At 39.1% G+C, this 16,497-nt stretch overlaps 1 protein-coding gene across 1 annotated transcript; it reads right to left on the bottom strand.

Moving 5' to 3' along the window:
* Positions 1–382: 382 nt before the first annotated feature.
* LOC141909958 (uncharacterized) lies at positions 383–12,671 on the bottom strand. The gene is made up of 15 exons (XM_074800643.1): positions 12,655–12,671; positions 10,027–10,282; positions 8,944–9,265; positions 8,503–8,602; positions 7,571–7,729; positions 7,212–7,277; positions 6,867–6,981; positions 5,836–5,983; positions 5,396–5,530; positions 4,586–4,810; positions 4,020–4,093; positions 3,618–3,741; positions 2,820–2,948; positions 1,251–1,439; positions 383–771 (listed from the first exon to the last, which is right to left on the bottom strand). The coding sequence occupies exons 1-15, from the start codon at positions 12,669–12,671 to the stop codon at positions 476–478; spliced, it is 2,355 nt and encodes a 784-aa protein (XP_074656744.1). The 3' UTR covers positions 383–475.
* Positions 12,672–16,497: the final 3,826 nt, after the last annotated feature.

Here is a 16,497-nt window from a genome sequence, read left to right as displayed (position 1 = left end):
ACCCGGCCAGGGACGGAACCAGGTATTTTGATAAGGCGGAGCGCGTTTGTGAGAAATCCCCCTTAACCGGAGACGAAGCCGGAATATAGAAACTTTTAAGCGATTCATTTGAAAAACGTTCGGAAAATGCTGTGAAATTAGAAACGTCTAATTTGTTACTTCTCTTCCTTTTCGATTTGGGAAAAAGATTTAGGAACATTGGTCAAAAAGTGGGAGCACGCGACTCCTCTAAATCCACGCCTTTCAGCGACAGCTAAAGAAATGAACTGATTACAAGTTTCATTGCAGTTAGAAATAGAAGAGGCATCATTTTAGCCGCAAAGAATCCGTTAATTTATTTTATTGAAAAAGAAAAATCTTTATAATAATCAAAGGCGAATAATTAGATTGAGATATATCAGTTTAAAACGACGATAAAACTCTGTTAGATGATTGTCTGATTGTTTCAGAGATAGTTTCAAAGTTCCGAGCGATCTCAGAATGAACTGTCGTTCAGTTCTGTCGTCTGTCGCTGTTTGATATCCACGTATTTCTCTTTCAAAGCCTTCATCTCCAGGTCACGTGACACACGTTTGCGTTCCTCTTGTTCGAGGTAATTCTCCACGACGGCCATCGCCGCGTTCCAGTCGGTCAGGCGACGAGGCTGGAGATCGCCGCTTCCGTTTCCGGTCGGCGACAGGAAGTTGACGAACCCGTCTCGGTCGAGTTTTGATTTGATGACGTAACGCAAACACGTCCTGAAATCGTCGTCCTCCAAACTACGAACAAGACCTGAACGAAATACAGAAAACAAAAACGATTTATGGATATAAACTATTCCGATGCTTATCAGTGCCTAATTTCCCTCACCGAAGCAATTCCCTCATTTGAACACTCATTCCAAGAAGGTAGGCCCTATCATTGGACTCTTTTCCTTACTAATGCTTGACTTGTCAAGGATCCAGTTCCACAGTTGTGAGTTAGAGTTAACTCTGAACTCAGGATCCAGTTCCACAGTTGTGAGTAAGAGTTAACTCTGAACTCACGATCCAGTTCGACATGTGTGTTAGAGTTCACTCTGAACTCAGGATAGAGTTAGAGTTAACTGCGCACTCAGGATCCAGTTCCTCACTTGTGAACGCCGTGTTAGAATTTTTTTTTTCGATGAGTAACTATAGCATCAAAAATCTGACTTAACAACCGCAACAATTTGGAAATAAAAGTTATCTTGGGACACTCAGTCCGCAAACGAATAAGAAAGATATATTTACCGAGCCATTTGGCCGCCTCTTCTCCCGCCACCAGGGGGCGCATCCAGGTGGAACGGCGGGTATTGCGTAATCCGGTACCTTTAGGTACATATATCGTCCACAGTATCTCAAACACCTCGGCCTTGTAGAGACCACGACTACGGGTCAGACATTCATCCCGTTCGATGAAGTGGCACAACGTACAGTTCTCTACGCCGGTAAGAAAATAAATATTTCAGAAATTAGATATCAATTATTGTTTCAATTGTTCTATCATTATTTCAATTATTCAATTATTGTTTCAATTATTCAATTGTTCCAATTATCACAAATTATGCTGTTGCCAATCAAAAAATAAGATACTAGTCTGATGACTCCTGAGCGTCTAGTATCTGCTCGGATGTTACTTCTCCCCAGGGAGAGGTGACCAATTTAGAAATAGAGTTATAGGCTGGGGATATGATACCAAATCTGGCGGGCATCTGAACTCACTGTGGTTAAGATACCTAAATGACTATTACATTATATATATAGATATTAGTACCTGGCCCGATAGATGACTCCTGAGCGTCTAGCAGCTGCTTGGATGTCACATCTCCCCAGGGAGAGATGACTGATACATGGAATAGAGTTATAGGCTGGGGGTAATAATACCAAATTTGGAGCACATCTGAACACACTCTGTTCAGGATACCTGCGCTATATATAAATGACTATTACATCATTTTTTTAGTCCCAATTTGTTTTTCTAATTCAATTTACTACCGAATGTAATTCATTATTTGGATTTAAGTCATCTCATGACTGAGAGAACGTATATTTTTGGACCGAATCTGTATTTCCAATTCAGTTTGCTTAGTGTCAGTCGTCATTTGGAAAAGTATTTATCTGTCGAGTGGCAATTTTCAGTAGTGAGTCTATTATTGCAGGATGCAGATTGGTGAACTCGGGAAATTTCCCCTTTTCCTAAATATCCTACACAAATAGCTTCTTTCACATTTAATATTCAGCGAACAAAATACCAGCACTTTTCACATATATCTTAAAAGCAGTTATAACTGCTTTTCGGATATGTTATTGTTTCTTGGCATGAGAGGTAGTTACTGACCGCAATCAGGACTGATACGAATACAATATCGACGGAACTTTTTCACAAATTCAGATCTCCGTGGAATATGAGGCATAAAAAGGAGATCAGACAATTTTCTCCGATTTAACACATTGTAATGACCACAATTTTCTTCTGAAGCCGAAATCCATAGTTTACATGTCCACTGTAATTTGTGCCCGGTGATTGAGTAGTATGCGTAAGTCTATTACGATGTGCTGATTCGTGAACTCGGGCATTTTCTGCCTTATCTCAAATTCAATTTCCACATATATTTTATACGATAACACACTTAAAGCAGTAACTCATCACAATCTGGACGGATTTAACGCGGATTCTAACGCGGCTTATGCCAAAATCCAGAGCTGGCACAGAAAGTGAATCAAATAATATGGACGGAAAATAAACATTTCCAAGTCGAACTGTCCAGTGTAATCGAGTAACGGTTTTAGTAGTAGTAAAGTTGAGATGCATATTCATACTTAGACAAGCGGTTCTGGAGACGTCGGTTTTGATGCGTTCCAGTATGTGAAAGTCGTAAACCGATGAAATGTAGGTCGGGTCGGTGGCGATCTGGTGAAGCTCTTTGCGATCGACTTTGTTCCCGATACCTGCGTAAATGAAAATAACTCTAAACACTAGTTCCATAGTTTGTTGTTCGTTACAATTCGAATCCTGAGAACTTGAATATCGTAAATGAACTGACTTGTATTTAACCATGAAATGGTGGAGCTGGCTGCTGGGCGAAGTTGTACTTAAGATGTCTTAGGTTTAAAAGTTGTTTCAAATCTTGGTGTTGTTATTTTAAATCTTTCTTTAATTGTTATAGGTTGGCTATAGAACCAAAATTAGTTTAGACTGATCTAAAATTTTTAGAATGGTTAGAAAACAAAAATGAGTTGAGACTGGTCTTAAGTCGTTTGTTTTTATAGAACCAAGATGAACTTAGACCGGTCTTAAGTTTCTAGATTGGTTATAGAAGTAAACATTAACTTAGACTGGTCTTACATTGTGAGCTTAGACTACTGGGGCCGGTTGCATAGTCATGGCTTAAACTTAAGACAGGTCTAAGACCAACTTAGTTCTATGGCCAATCTAACAACTTCAGGCTGGTCTTAAGATTTAAGACCACTTTTTGACTTAAGTCACGACTGTGCAACTGGCCCCTGGTATAATTATTAGATAAGCTGTAAAAATAAGTTGCTCTCAAATCTAAACCATGACTTCTACAAGAGAGCCCCCAATATTAAACATACTATAACAGTGTATTCTATACCCACCTAATGCGTACAGTTTAATGAATTCCTGTTTTGCGAGTTGCGCTTGTTTCACCGTTTGATAATTCTCGTACGATTTACCGTCTGTTATCACGACACCGATCTTCTGCACTCCCGGCCGGCCATACTGCAGTGGACAAAATGCGGGAAATAGTTCAATTTCAATCCTAACATTTCTGTGCAGTCCTGTGCAGTTGGTTTAGTGGAGCACTGGAAACCAAAAGGTCCCGAGCTCCAAACCACTTCTGGCGTTTGCATGGACTAAGCCCTGCAAACGTAGTCAGGTTGTGAACCATAACAACCTATAAGAAGGCCTTGGCCGTCTCTTAACCCCAACTAGGGTTACACTGTTACTTGCAGTTGGGACGTGAAACTCTTTTAAACTAAACTTTTGGTAGTTGTTACCTGTTTAAACATTTCCCTCATTCTCTCGATGGCCAAATGTGTGTGAGTCAAACCTCGCATGTATTTAATGTTCCCTGAAATAGAGAGAAAGGTATTTTATGAGGTACCACCGGCGCACACCAGATGGTGCACCAAACACTCGGTTATGCATTGTGAAACAAGCTAATTTTCGATGAAATTCAAACTGTATTTTAAGCTCCCGAATCCGGAAATTATCAAACATTCTTGATTAGGCATAAGATTCACTTTCTCAATAAATGCAAATTTCACAGCAAATTGATTTACTAATTGTACAAGCGATAGGCTACAACTGTTCTCAGTCTCGAGGTCACGTCAGAGAAAAACAGTGTTTATTGCCTCGTTTTGCCGCTAGGTGGCGCACTTAGGCCCATCCTTTGCACTGCATAACTAGCCCCCCCCCCATACTACCATCTTACCCTACCCAAGTTTGATCAGGATCGACCCACATGTACCTCACTGTCATAAGAACTGTTTTCTTCGATAATGAAAAATTCTATATTTTAATAATCAACTGATTAAACTGCACAGATATATTCCTAACTCACTGATCGCCGTCACGAGATCCTCTTTGCGATCGTGCTCGCCCAGTCTGATCGAGTCGGGACCGATCGCGTCGCTGTACGGTATGACCCCCACTCGCACGTGATCCGCGCTGATCTGCAGCCGCGAGATGGCGCTGACGACGAAATCCGTTTGCACGGGAAGCAACAGCGGGCCGAGACTGGCCGACAGGTCGAGAATGAAAACGACATCGGCTTGAGTTCCGCAACCTGCGAAAACAAGACAATAAAATATCTTCTTAAAAAGCGAAACAGTATTGACTTCAAGATATTTGAAGACTTGAAAATAAGAATAAAAAACAAATATAGCTGCAAAGCAGCGATAATGGTTTTTTGGCGGTTAGGGTTCCCATTGCTATCAAAGCTTAGATTTAAGTCTTAACTCATTTTGGTTCCATAATCAATATATCACTTTGAGACCAGCCTGAGTTCATTTTGGTTCTATATAGTCTGAAGATCAGTCTAAGCTCGTTCAGGGAACGCCTATGCAACTGGGTCTGGCCATTCTCGTATTCTATGTATGTAAGTATAGGGCATGATATATTCTAGGAAGTCTCACGGATAGGTAGGTAGCGTGCATTGTAGTCGAAACGAAAAGTTTCCCAAAAGAGACAATTTAAGAGTTGGTAGGCCCCAATCAAAACCTACCAAACTTTCTATCAGGTTTACTGATCATGCTTTCTATTACGGAAAAATTGGAGCTGTTCTTGTCAAAACGATACGCCAGAAGTTAATTCCAGAATCGCTAGCTGCCCTAGTGATGATATATTCTTTACAAAATCTATTTCATTTTACCTCTGAATACGACGTCGAAAGCGGTGGATATTTCTTCGTCGGCCGGGTACAGACCGCATTTCGTGAAAAACGATCTCAACTTCTCGCGGTCGAGTTTACCACCGATGGACAACTGATCAAACACATCTTCATATTCTACGCGGAAATAATAAACAAAAATACGATCTTATCAGTTTGCCTAAATCAATTTTGACGTTGGAAACATTTAAAACATAGTAATTGAAAATCATCGAAAATGACCCAATTTTAACCTTAATTTAATGAACGTGTAAAAAAGTAATTGAGAATGAACTAATTTTTGGCGGTAGAATTAGAGTTATTGAGAAAACGAAATAATTTTAACTATGAAGTTTTAAGTCAGTGAAGAAAATCTTGAAGAAAACTAATTTATTTTGATAAATTTTTCGGTTTGTTTCACAGAACTAAAATGCGCTGATTACTTTTTTTGTTTTGTAAATGTTCGGCCAGGTCGTCGAGGTCGACGGGAGTAGGTGGCGCTGCGATGCCGTAACGACGTTGAACCCGGGACAGCAGGTCCTTATAGCTGCCGATAAATCCAGTCCACGAACGCGCATGCCACAACAAAACCTTCAAAACAGAATAATTCAAGATTAAGATGAAATTTAATATCAAGATGAAAACTGCCCATATGGACCAAGAGGACCAAAATGATCAAAATGTATCAGAAAAGGAAATGGGGGCCCTGCCTCACGGACACTTTCGTCATGGAGAGTTAGACTCAAAACCATGACGCATACGGCCCGGACGCGGCCCCGGACACGTGCCGATGTTGACGTAGCTGCGAGTTCAGTAGGTCATAACGAAACATAAGTATTACACGCATGACTCCATACGAAGTCCATGCACACACGGGAACGAGATGGCGCTGATCAATGTATGACGATAAGTTATATCCGAAACGATACTAGTTCACCTGTTCGGTGTGTTCTATATGCAAATAAGTATTGCGTAGGATTCATCGGCAAATTCATACGCACGTTTTATTATCCAAAAATAAGCACTGGTACACCAAAAATTAATTTTAGAGCATAGAATAATTTCGAAATTAATATTTCTATTCATACATAGATTTAGAATACAAGTTTGGCAAGGAAAATGTGTTACATGTACTAAACAATCTACTGACGGGACTCCGTAGCAGGTGCGCTTAGCTCTGATTGGTTGTTGCGATGCATAGGGAACCCCGTTAATGAGGAAACTCCGTCGAAACGTCATACATGTAGGTCATCGGACGTTTATGCCATAAAACCGAGGATCGGAAAAATCGGCCGTCTGAATTATGGCAGAAATCTGCGAGGAATCGATAGCTACGATCAATTTCGTCGTTTTCCCAGACTTGTCAGGCTAAGAATCCATTAAATCGACACACAGGGTTAAACTCGAGTCTACTGTATTTGTGTCAACTTCCAAATCAAAACAAAACATGAACAGATTATGTAAATGTTTTTACCTCTTTCTTCAGTTTTCGGAATCTATTTCTGACGAGCCAGCCTCTAATAGTTCGTTGTATAATCACTGCCGCTTCGCGTCGCTCCAGTCGATTCAATTTGTAAAAATGAAAACGCCTTAAAAAAGAAAACAATTGTTTTGCAGAACATTCCTCGAGTGAATCTGCTGCAGGTGAATGGAGAGATTCCTCGAGTGAATCTGCGGCAGGTGAATGGAGAGATTCCTCGAGTGAATCTGCGGCAGGTGAATCCGAATCCCGCGCGGAGTGTTACCAGATTTCTTACTACTGATTCTGAACTATTTCCCAGTTATCCACCTGTTGTGCACCTAAATTGTGTATACTCACTCGACCAGCTCCTGATGCGCGCTGATATGAGGTGTTTTACCATTGGGCATGATGTATTTCTCATAGCTACAAGCAGAAAATATATACTTAATTAAATAAAAAAAATACATTGAAGATCTATTTGAAATATATCCACCATAATATTCTTTTCTGGTTAAATACGAACATGTTCAAGTTTTTTTTAGAAAGGAAGGCCACTTCGATATTTCGATAAAACCGTTATTTGTTCATTAGAAAAATATTCAAATAAAACTAAAACGGGAAAATTCCGATTGAAATTCTAAAACACTCGAAACACAGCAGCTCCCAAATTCATCTTCCACTAAAGTGACAGTTTTTGATAATGTGGATGTTCTTACAGTATTTGTCGTTTCGGTTTGTTTTTGAAATCGTTTTGATTCATTTTTTCCAGTAGCCACACGTTGTACTCGTTGTCGAACACGTAGGTTTTCGTTGAGTTTTTCTCTTCGTTGTTGTTATTGTTTTTGTTTTTATTCGTTTGACGCGGATTCGGCTGCCTGTAATCGATCAATTATACATTCTATGTATTTCTGAACGAATGCTAGACGTTCCCGGTGAAGCGACACGTGCTACTAGCTACCGCTCCCAGTGGCACAGAAGAAGTGATCTTAAAATGTCATTAGTCTGAAGTTAGATTGGCTCTAGAATAAAATGGCGCTTAGACTGGTCTTAAGTTGTTAGATTTGCTATAGAAATAAAATGGTCCTAAACTGGTTGAACCAAAATGAATTTAGACTTGTCTCAAGTTGTTAGATTGGCTATAGAACCAACATAAGCTTAGACTGGTCTTAAGTTCATGTTAAATTCGTCGTAAAACCAAAATGAGCTCAGGCCGGTGTCAGATTGTTAGATTGACTATAGAACCAGCATGAGCTTGACTGCTCTTATGTTGTTAGATTGGCTAGAACCAACGTAAGCTTAGACCGGTCTTTAGTTGTTAGATTGGTTATAGAACCAAAATGAGTTTAGACTGGTCTTAAGTTGTTAGATTGGTTATAGAACTGAAATGATCTTAGACTGGTCTTAGGTTGTTAAATTATTAGTAGAACCAAAATGAGCTCAGACTGGTCTTAAGATGGTAATGCGTTGTAGAATCAAAATGAGCTTAGGCTGGTCTCAAATTGATAGATTGGCTTTAGAACCAAGATCTCACAATAGACTGGTCATATCATAGATTAGCCTTAACTGTGCAACCGACCAGGATCAGGCCTGAATGAAGAAATTAGTCCTCGTCTCGCTCAAGAGATCGGGAGACAACTCGCTAACTGACCTGCATTCGTACATCTCTCCCCATTTATGATTGGTTACGAACTGCATCGGACGATATTTCACCCATTTATCTTTAGGCAGGTAACATTCGTAGAAAATCTCTGCGCGCAAATTTGTAAAAAATTAAGAAATTTAAAACCTGATCTAATCGAGAAAATATTTGGGCTTAATCAGCGTTTAATGAATTAATACTATTTCTAATGAGGACTACTAGAAGTAGAATTTGCCAAGTTTGTCAAATCCCTGAAGTAAAACATTTTTTTGAACCCTTGATTTCTTTCCACTTTTTTGCCTTTGCCAAGATTAGTAAAATCCCTAGTTTTTCCAGGATTTTTCTACACATTTTGGTTCGATTTCCTTAGTATCCAAATTTCGGCCAAAATTGTTCCCAAATTCCCCTGAGCTTTCCCCCGTGTTCTAGATAAATCCGAATGAAACCAACCGACTCGTTCCTGATCTTTATATTTCCTCTGTTTCATGTTCGACTGCCAGGGACGCGGTCTGTTAGTGCGCTTTCCCTTCCTGCTGTTCAGGTACTCGTGCAGCGACATGGCCACCGTCTCGGTTCGCGGATGACACCCGACGGCCGGTAGAGCGTACCGATCCCTCGGCGCTCGCGACCAGTCCGCGCGCTGCTCCGGTGGAGGGACCACCAGGTGAATATGTCGCTCCCGTTCACCGCAATCGTGGTAACCGGTTTGGTTGTTCGGTCTGGGAAGCGACTCCCGAAGAATAGATTCATCTTGACTCCAAAACTCCGGCACCTGACAACAAAATATCAAACTCTTCAACAAACTATTTAGAATAATTTGAATTTAAAAGCTAAGTTTGCAATTATATAGAAGTTTATTAGAGTAGCTTTACTTCTGTATCTAGCATGTTTCAATATGAACTTCATATTGAAATATGTTAGAAATGCTAGATAGATTACGAAAAGTCAAATTCTTCAACAAAGTAATTTGAATAATTTGAATTTAAAAGCAAAGTTTGCATATAGTAGTTTACTAGAGTTGACGTAGTTCTGTATCTAACGTGTTTCAATGTGAACTTCGTATTGAAACATGTTCGAAATGCTAGATAGACACTAAATCATTGGGTTGTTTAAAAACCGCACGATTGTGGAATTGGTTTCTGAGTCAAATAAATGTAGAACTGGATTTGGAGTCAAATTAAACCAACCCAGCTGTGGAACTGGACCCAGAGTCGAATTAAACCCACTCAACTGTGGAACTGGATCCAGAGTCAAACCCACACAACTGTGGAACTGGATCCTGACTCAAATTAAACCCACACAACTGTGGAAATGGATCCTGACTCAAATTAAACCCACAAAACTGTGGAACTGGAGCCACGGTAAAATTAAACCCACAGAACTGTGGAAATGGATCCTGACTCAAATTAAACCAACACAACTGTGGAACTGGATTTTGAGTTCGCAGCCCAAAGCGGTCCGTTGTCATTGTGCTAATTCTCTCATGTTCCATTAGAAGTTATATCTTGAATTATCGATAATTTCAACACATACCTTTATATAATGATTACGACTCTGATCTGATGGTAATTTAATCGTTATTCTCTTATTCGAATCGGTGTCCTTTCTCAGAGCCAGACCCGACGACGTCGACGAGGTCGTCTGCGGCTCGCCGGCGCCCGGTTTCTCATTAATCGACGGTAAACTGAATTTGTCATCGCTCGCCGCTAGGTGTCGCGTCGAACTGCCGGTCACCGGACGACAAACCACCAGATTACGGGAGCGAGAATCGCGATGAGGCTCGTAGTAACTGCCAACAAGAAAACAACATCTTTAAATAGAGTCTGAAACGTAGCCAAATAAACTTTCATTTCCCTTTCTAATAAATCAGATAATCTTCGATTTCATATTGCTACGTCGCTAGATCTCTCTTTGTTTCCCACGACTAACCCTATTGGATACGTTGCAATGTTTCAGCAGTTGGATATAATAGTTGGGTAAAATTGAACAAGATATATTCAGAATGATCTACAAGTTCCATTTTATCTTCAAATCTTATGTTAATGAGGGCTGAAACTAGGTAGATCTAACAAGTTTTCACATAGTTACCGTTTTAACGAATATGATATTTTTTTTTGCACGTTTTCGCGGAGGATGAAAAAAAATGACATATCCCGAATCAGCCACCATAGATTGAGAGTAAAAGGACACTTCTCTGACTAAGGAAAACTCGATTCAAATTTACTCTTTGTATTTTGTATGTAGATATCTGAATTTTCAGGACGACACGTCAGAAACACATTTTCTTGTTGAAATTGAAATACCAGTTACAAAATGGATCTCGACCGCCATATATCAAATATCATAGGTATTTTATATCAGCGCGCTTTGGAAAAGTATGGTGGTTGATTCGGGCCAAACTGAAAATTTTTCTATACGGCTAAAGCAACGATAAAAAAATTTTCACGAGAAAACCAAAAGTTTTGAATTCTCGCGAGAGAAAACCAAAAAAAATTGGTCAACGTGAACATTTTTCAATCGTTGCTTTAGCCGTACAGAAATTTTTTTAATATGGCCCGAAACAGCCACCATAGAAAAGCGATCAAGCATCAAGTATTCGTCAAGTATTCGTCAAAAATAAAACTCGCGTTTCGTGTGGAAACGCGCAGCGAGCGCTCGAACGCGGCATCTTCAATAATGCAATATCGAGCTGCAGTTTGTAACGTTATGACAATTGAATTAACGATGGAATACTTGACGAGTGTTCGGTCCGTCTACCGGGGGGAAACTCGTTGAAGCGTTTTTCGATACCCGCTACCGCAACTACCGCTCGAGAACCACCCGAAAAGCAAATATTAAATTTATCGGGAGAAGAGTACGAACTGTTTGTACGTACGAGATCCAGGAACTATCCGGGTTAGAATATGTATCCATCGCGATGGGAAGTGTATGTTTTGTCGATATTTTTAATTGCCCGCTTTTTCGCTTTTGAATATAAAATAAGGCGCGGGAAACCTCGCAAAAAGTGCGTTTCCACTTAATTTCATTAAACACGGTTGTTACGGATCAGGTGATCCTATTTACCCTGCTATTTCCCTGGACCCAGTTCCACAGTCGTGAGTTAGAGTTAACTCTGGGTTAAAATTAGTTCATTTCCAATGATTTAACTCTGAGTCAGATATTAACTCAGAACTGTGGAACTGCGTCCTGATGCCTAAGCAAAAATTCTCAGATTAAGGCTAAAAAAAATGATACCTTGTTTCTCCGCTCTGCTGAGCTTAAGTTGACCTATCTACCCTGTACATTACTTTTTTTAATCATGAAAGATCAGGCAGTTATAGAAACGAACTAATTACCAATTTTATGGCAAAATGACTCGGCCGTTGCGGAGAAACAAGGTATCATTTTTGTTCAGCCTTAACTATAAGATATCCTCAGAGAGTGCTGTTTCTTATCAAGAGGTTCATTGTGTCACTCGTCACCAGCAAGAACAACAAGACACCAAAAATTCAAATTCCCTGATTAAATCATGAGATATCCTCAGAGAGTGCTGTTTCTTATCAAGAGGTTTATTGTGTCACTCGTCACCAGCAAGAACAACACGAAACCGAAAATTCTAGAAAAATTCAGTTTTTACATTTTTCAGAGAAGTCAGAATTCCCTGCCCTGATGTTCGATGTATAAAGAGAATTAGTAATGCAAGTATCTTGATTTCCGAAAGAAGAGCGATTTTAAAGAGCCGCATGTCATGTAGTTATGAAATTAAGTGTTACAAAACGAACCGATTTTAGGAACGATTTTAAGAACAAACCCAAAATATAATCATTTATTATAATCATTATTATTATTTGACTTATTTGACTTATAGGAAATCAGTTTACAAAACGTAGGGTGCGGTGCAGCGAATAAACTGAAAAGATGGCCCTAATTCCAAGACCGGTCTTTGGACCGCAAAAAACCGACGAGTCGAAAAGTGGTATCCGACTTTTACGATAAACCTTTTCATGAAAATATGAAATCACAAAAATCAATAATTTTTCTGAAACCAAATGCGGGCAAATAATTTCATTTGCTTCAAATTTTCAGATTTGAAAAAAAAACCTTTCAAACAGTTTAACTTAAGATCAGTTTTTATGAAATCTTCGTAATTCGCTAAAACAAACAATTCAAGCTTAAACTAACCTTTCATCGTCGTCCATGCTTACAATCCGTCTGGCAAAAATCAAACTACGCAAAATATTTTTTGTGTCTAGATTTTTAGTTCTCCATCGACTCTGCGGCCCTCAAACAGCTCTCGCCGGCTAGATCACATCGAGTTTATATTTCTGCCGGTTCTTGTGGCGCGGTTGCTATACGCACCAATATACCGATATCGGGATCTGCTGCTGTTGTTATCGTTTCAAAAATATATACATTGTCTTTCGCGAGCTCGCGCGCGGAGAGCAACTTAACGTCAATTTTAGCGGCTACCCGCTCAGGAAATCTCATTTTTGCTCGAACAATGTTCGGTACTTTGAACACGTTATAAAACCCTTAAACCGTTACGTCATTGAGTAACATAGTCATAGTCGGTTCGAATCAATTATTTATCTGAAATTAATTATTTATCTCCTTAATTCGATTTATCAATTAACGGTGTTTAGTTATTCAGGCGAATCGCTGAGGAATTAGAGACCGATGTTTGAGTCGACAATCTTTTGAATCGAGGCCTGTGTAGTTTTATTTTTGAATGCAAATTTTTCTTTTAAACATCTTCAAGACACGAATATAGATCGACACGTATCGCCATTGTAGCTAGCCCGTTATACGGCAACCTCAACATCACCCGACCTTGTCGTCCGTACGGGCATTTCCCCGATACGTAAACTGCGTCTTTGAAACGGAAAACGCATGATATTTTAGCGGCCATCACGATGATTATCAACGCGATCACGCAAACTCGACAGAACAAGTTGGTCAACCACAATCGATATTGATTACGGGAATTTTAGACTCTACAAATCTTCTCAATTTTGACAAGTCTCGTGAGAAAATTGCGAAAAAGAAAGAAACAACTAAAGCCAGCAGGGCAGCTTACGAATCGTGACCCGGTTATAAACTTCCCGAGAGCCTGGTCTGATTGCGGATCAAGTTGGTGAAAGTGGAACTAACTAAGGGGTATTTATATAAAACAAATCGATAAAACACCTAAATCGATTTCAAATCCATTTTGCACAACGCTGAAATAATTATAAAATGCTATGTAATTCTCGGGGGCTGCAGCGGTAGGCCTAGTAACGGTATCAAAACCTGATATTTTACCCTCGGTGAAAATAAACTTGAATTCCAATATGTTGGCTTCATTATTGTTTTCGCTAATTGAATTTTCAAACACCTGAAAACAATGTATTGTAAGTGATATAAACCGGTTTGTCATAATGCGGTTCAATGGACCGCGGTCAATACGAAACCACGTATCAGGCTATAAGCTAACACAGACTGAACCCGCCCAACGGATTAAACAAATTGCGAATATTTTCTATTTGAGAATGTACTTTCAGTTTTTAAGGAAGTAGTTCATTAGATCAGGGAGGTGGCCCTGGCGTAACTAACCTTGAGTGAAAGACTGACCTTGAACAACATTTTTGGCTTTGAAGGGGTTTTCAAGGGTTCAAGGAGTCAAGGGACCCTGCTTCACATCGTAGCTTCCTGAATACTGTTTACCTGAATAAAGAATAGTTTCGGTTTTCCGACTAAAGCTTTACACGCATTGCCTTTGAATGGTTCGATAAGTTCCTCAACACGAACAGTGTTAAAATCTTTTCCCATAACCTTGTCACCCTTTTCTCCGTGACTAAGTATCGCACAAACAAAGGCATCTGATTCACCATGTATAGGATCTGCGGCAGCTGAAAAATTGCAGAATTTAGATTTTTCAATTTCGATTTCGCAAGTTGAATTATCGGGAAGACGATATCAATGTTTATTACTTCACCAGCGCACATTCTTGCGTTAACTTAATAAATGAGTGATATCATTAAAAAAAGTTTATTATCAGCCGAGTTCATCGATATTTTATCTTTGTTTCTATCTTAATCAAATCCAGAGATATGAACGAAATAAAAAGATTAAACCGGAGAAGAATAGGGACAAAAAATTCAACAATGCTGACCCGGCGGGTACCCAAAAAATGGCGCCTGGAAACTGTAAAAAGGCTAATTGTTTGCACATTTGGTCACGATGTATATACCCTTTGAACTAGCGATCAAGGATACCACAGTCCACTAAGTGAATGCTTGACAATCTTAATACTCAATGCCCCCTGCTGAACAAATACGGCAATCAAATATATACCTTGAAATGCACCACAAAAGCTACAACTTGACAAACAATTAGGTAGCTTTAGGTAGTTTTTATATGTGATATTCCTGTAGGCTTCACTGATTTTGTTTGAGGATACGGATACACTTGGTTAGTTGTTGTATAAGTAAACTTATATATCCGTGTAGATGAGGTTGGGAATTGGTTTGGCTTGTATGTGGACATGATGTAAACATATTTCATATGGGCACAAATTCGGTAAGAAAATCCTTACATTAGCATATTATCCAAAATCGTGGCTACACAATGAATCGTTAATATTCAAACTGTTAACTGTATTCAAATTTATTACGCTGTAGCAAAAGAAATATTTGCCTATTCAAATCATTCGATTATCTTATCAAATGTCATATCTAGTCTCATTTAATTTATTCAACAAGCAGGCCCCTTGTTAAAATTACAATATTTTTTTTATTTTCATAAAATCAAATTTGGAGTCTGTATCGAATTCGGACACACGCCAAGTGCATCACTAATAAAATTATCGTTAACCGAAAAATCCATAGTCGCGTCGACTCGCGAGCAGAAAATGTTTTGGAATAAGTTTCTAAAGTTATTTATTTATACGCTATTGACTCGTGTCATCCTAGAGATATCTGGAGAAAATTCAAGGGTGATTGAGTGAGCGTCCTAGCCTAGTCATTGTTCGAACATTTCAAAAATTTATCAGCGGGACAGAGTGTTCGTTGATATCGATATGTCAGAACATATTTTAGATCAACCGATATTGAAAGATGAGGTATAAGGATCAACCGACACCAAGTGAAACGGAATAAGTGAGGAAAACATGAACATAACTGCGGATGAGCGGATAGTAAGTGAAATGTACCTACCAAACGGATATAGCTTTTATCATAATGTGAGGAAACAGCATCGGCGCGCGCGGAGAAATTCTGGTGGACTATTATTTTTATATAAATCTAACCTCCAAGAAGGTATAAATCTTTTGCAAATTGATAGCACCCACGACGTACTTTGGGTCAAGTTATCTAATGAATTTTTCATGTTAGAACAAGATATTTATTTATGTTTAGTCTACATGTCGGGGATTCAACTGGACAATCCTAACGGATTTTTTGAATCCCCTGACAAACTTATGTTATAACGTTATAACTAGTTGTTTTTGTATTATAAATTATCATAGGTTTGTCAGATAAATGAAACTGAAACTGTCATGTAATACTCATAATCTTATATCGATTTCTGTAATGAATTAAGCTGCGAGATACTCGCCCATCAGTTAGACGACCGTGTAGTAGTTGTTGGGGGATTTTAACTCACGCACAAATACTCGTTCAGGGCGCAAGAGCTAGGAATTTTCCCACCAAAAACAGTTTTTCGTAGAATTTTAACAAAGTTGACCATGCCATCGACGGAGGTTCGCCATGACTTCAATCGCATCGATTATACGTCCTTTAGGCCGAGAACCAATATATGCTCAGATAAAAAGTTTACCACGATTTTACAAAATTTGCTCGATGCCAACTTCATATCGCTGACAATGGTAAACCAAAAAACTGATTTATGACATGAATATCACTTTCTGTATGATATGGATTACTTAAATTATCAAAATCATGATTTTCCCCTTAGAAAGTTTAATACGCGATTAAAATGACTTCGCTAAAGCGAAAGTCCATAATGATAAAACTCTCTCTTATTCTT

This window comes from Tubulanus polymorphus, chromosome 8, assembly GCF_964204645.1.
Source record: "Tubulanus polymorphus chromosome 8, tnTubPoly1.2, whole genome shotgun sequence".
In the NCBI taxonomy this organism is placed as follows: Eukaryota; Metazoa; Nemertea; class Palaeonemertea; order Tubulaniformes; family Tubulanidae; genus Tubulanus; species Tubulanus polymorphus.
This window is presented reverse-complemented; position numbering and strand designations above follow the sequence as displayed.

What these genes read in the sequence shown, in the direction of transcription:
- LOC141909958 (XM_074800643.1), bottom strand. An exon ending in TTTCGACGTCGTATTCAGAG is followed by an intron (nt 4,811 to 5,395) that starts GTAAAATGAAAT and finishes TTGTTTTCGCAG; the next exon opens with GTTGCGGAACTCAAGCCGAT. An exon ending in GGATCTCGTGACGGCGATCA is followed by an intron (nt 4,094 to 4,585) that starts GTGAGTTAGGAA and finishes TCTCTATTTCAG; the next exon opens with GGAACATTAAATACATGCGA.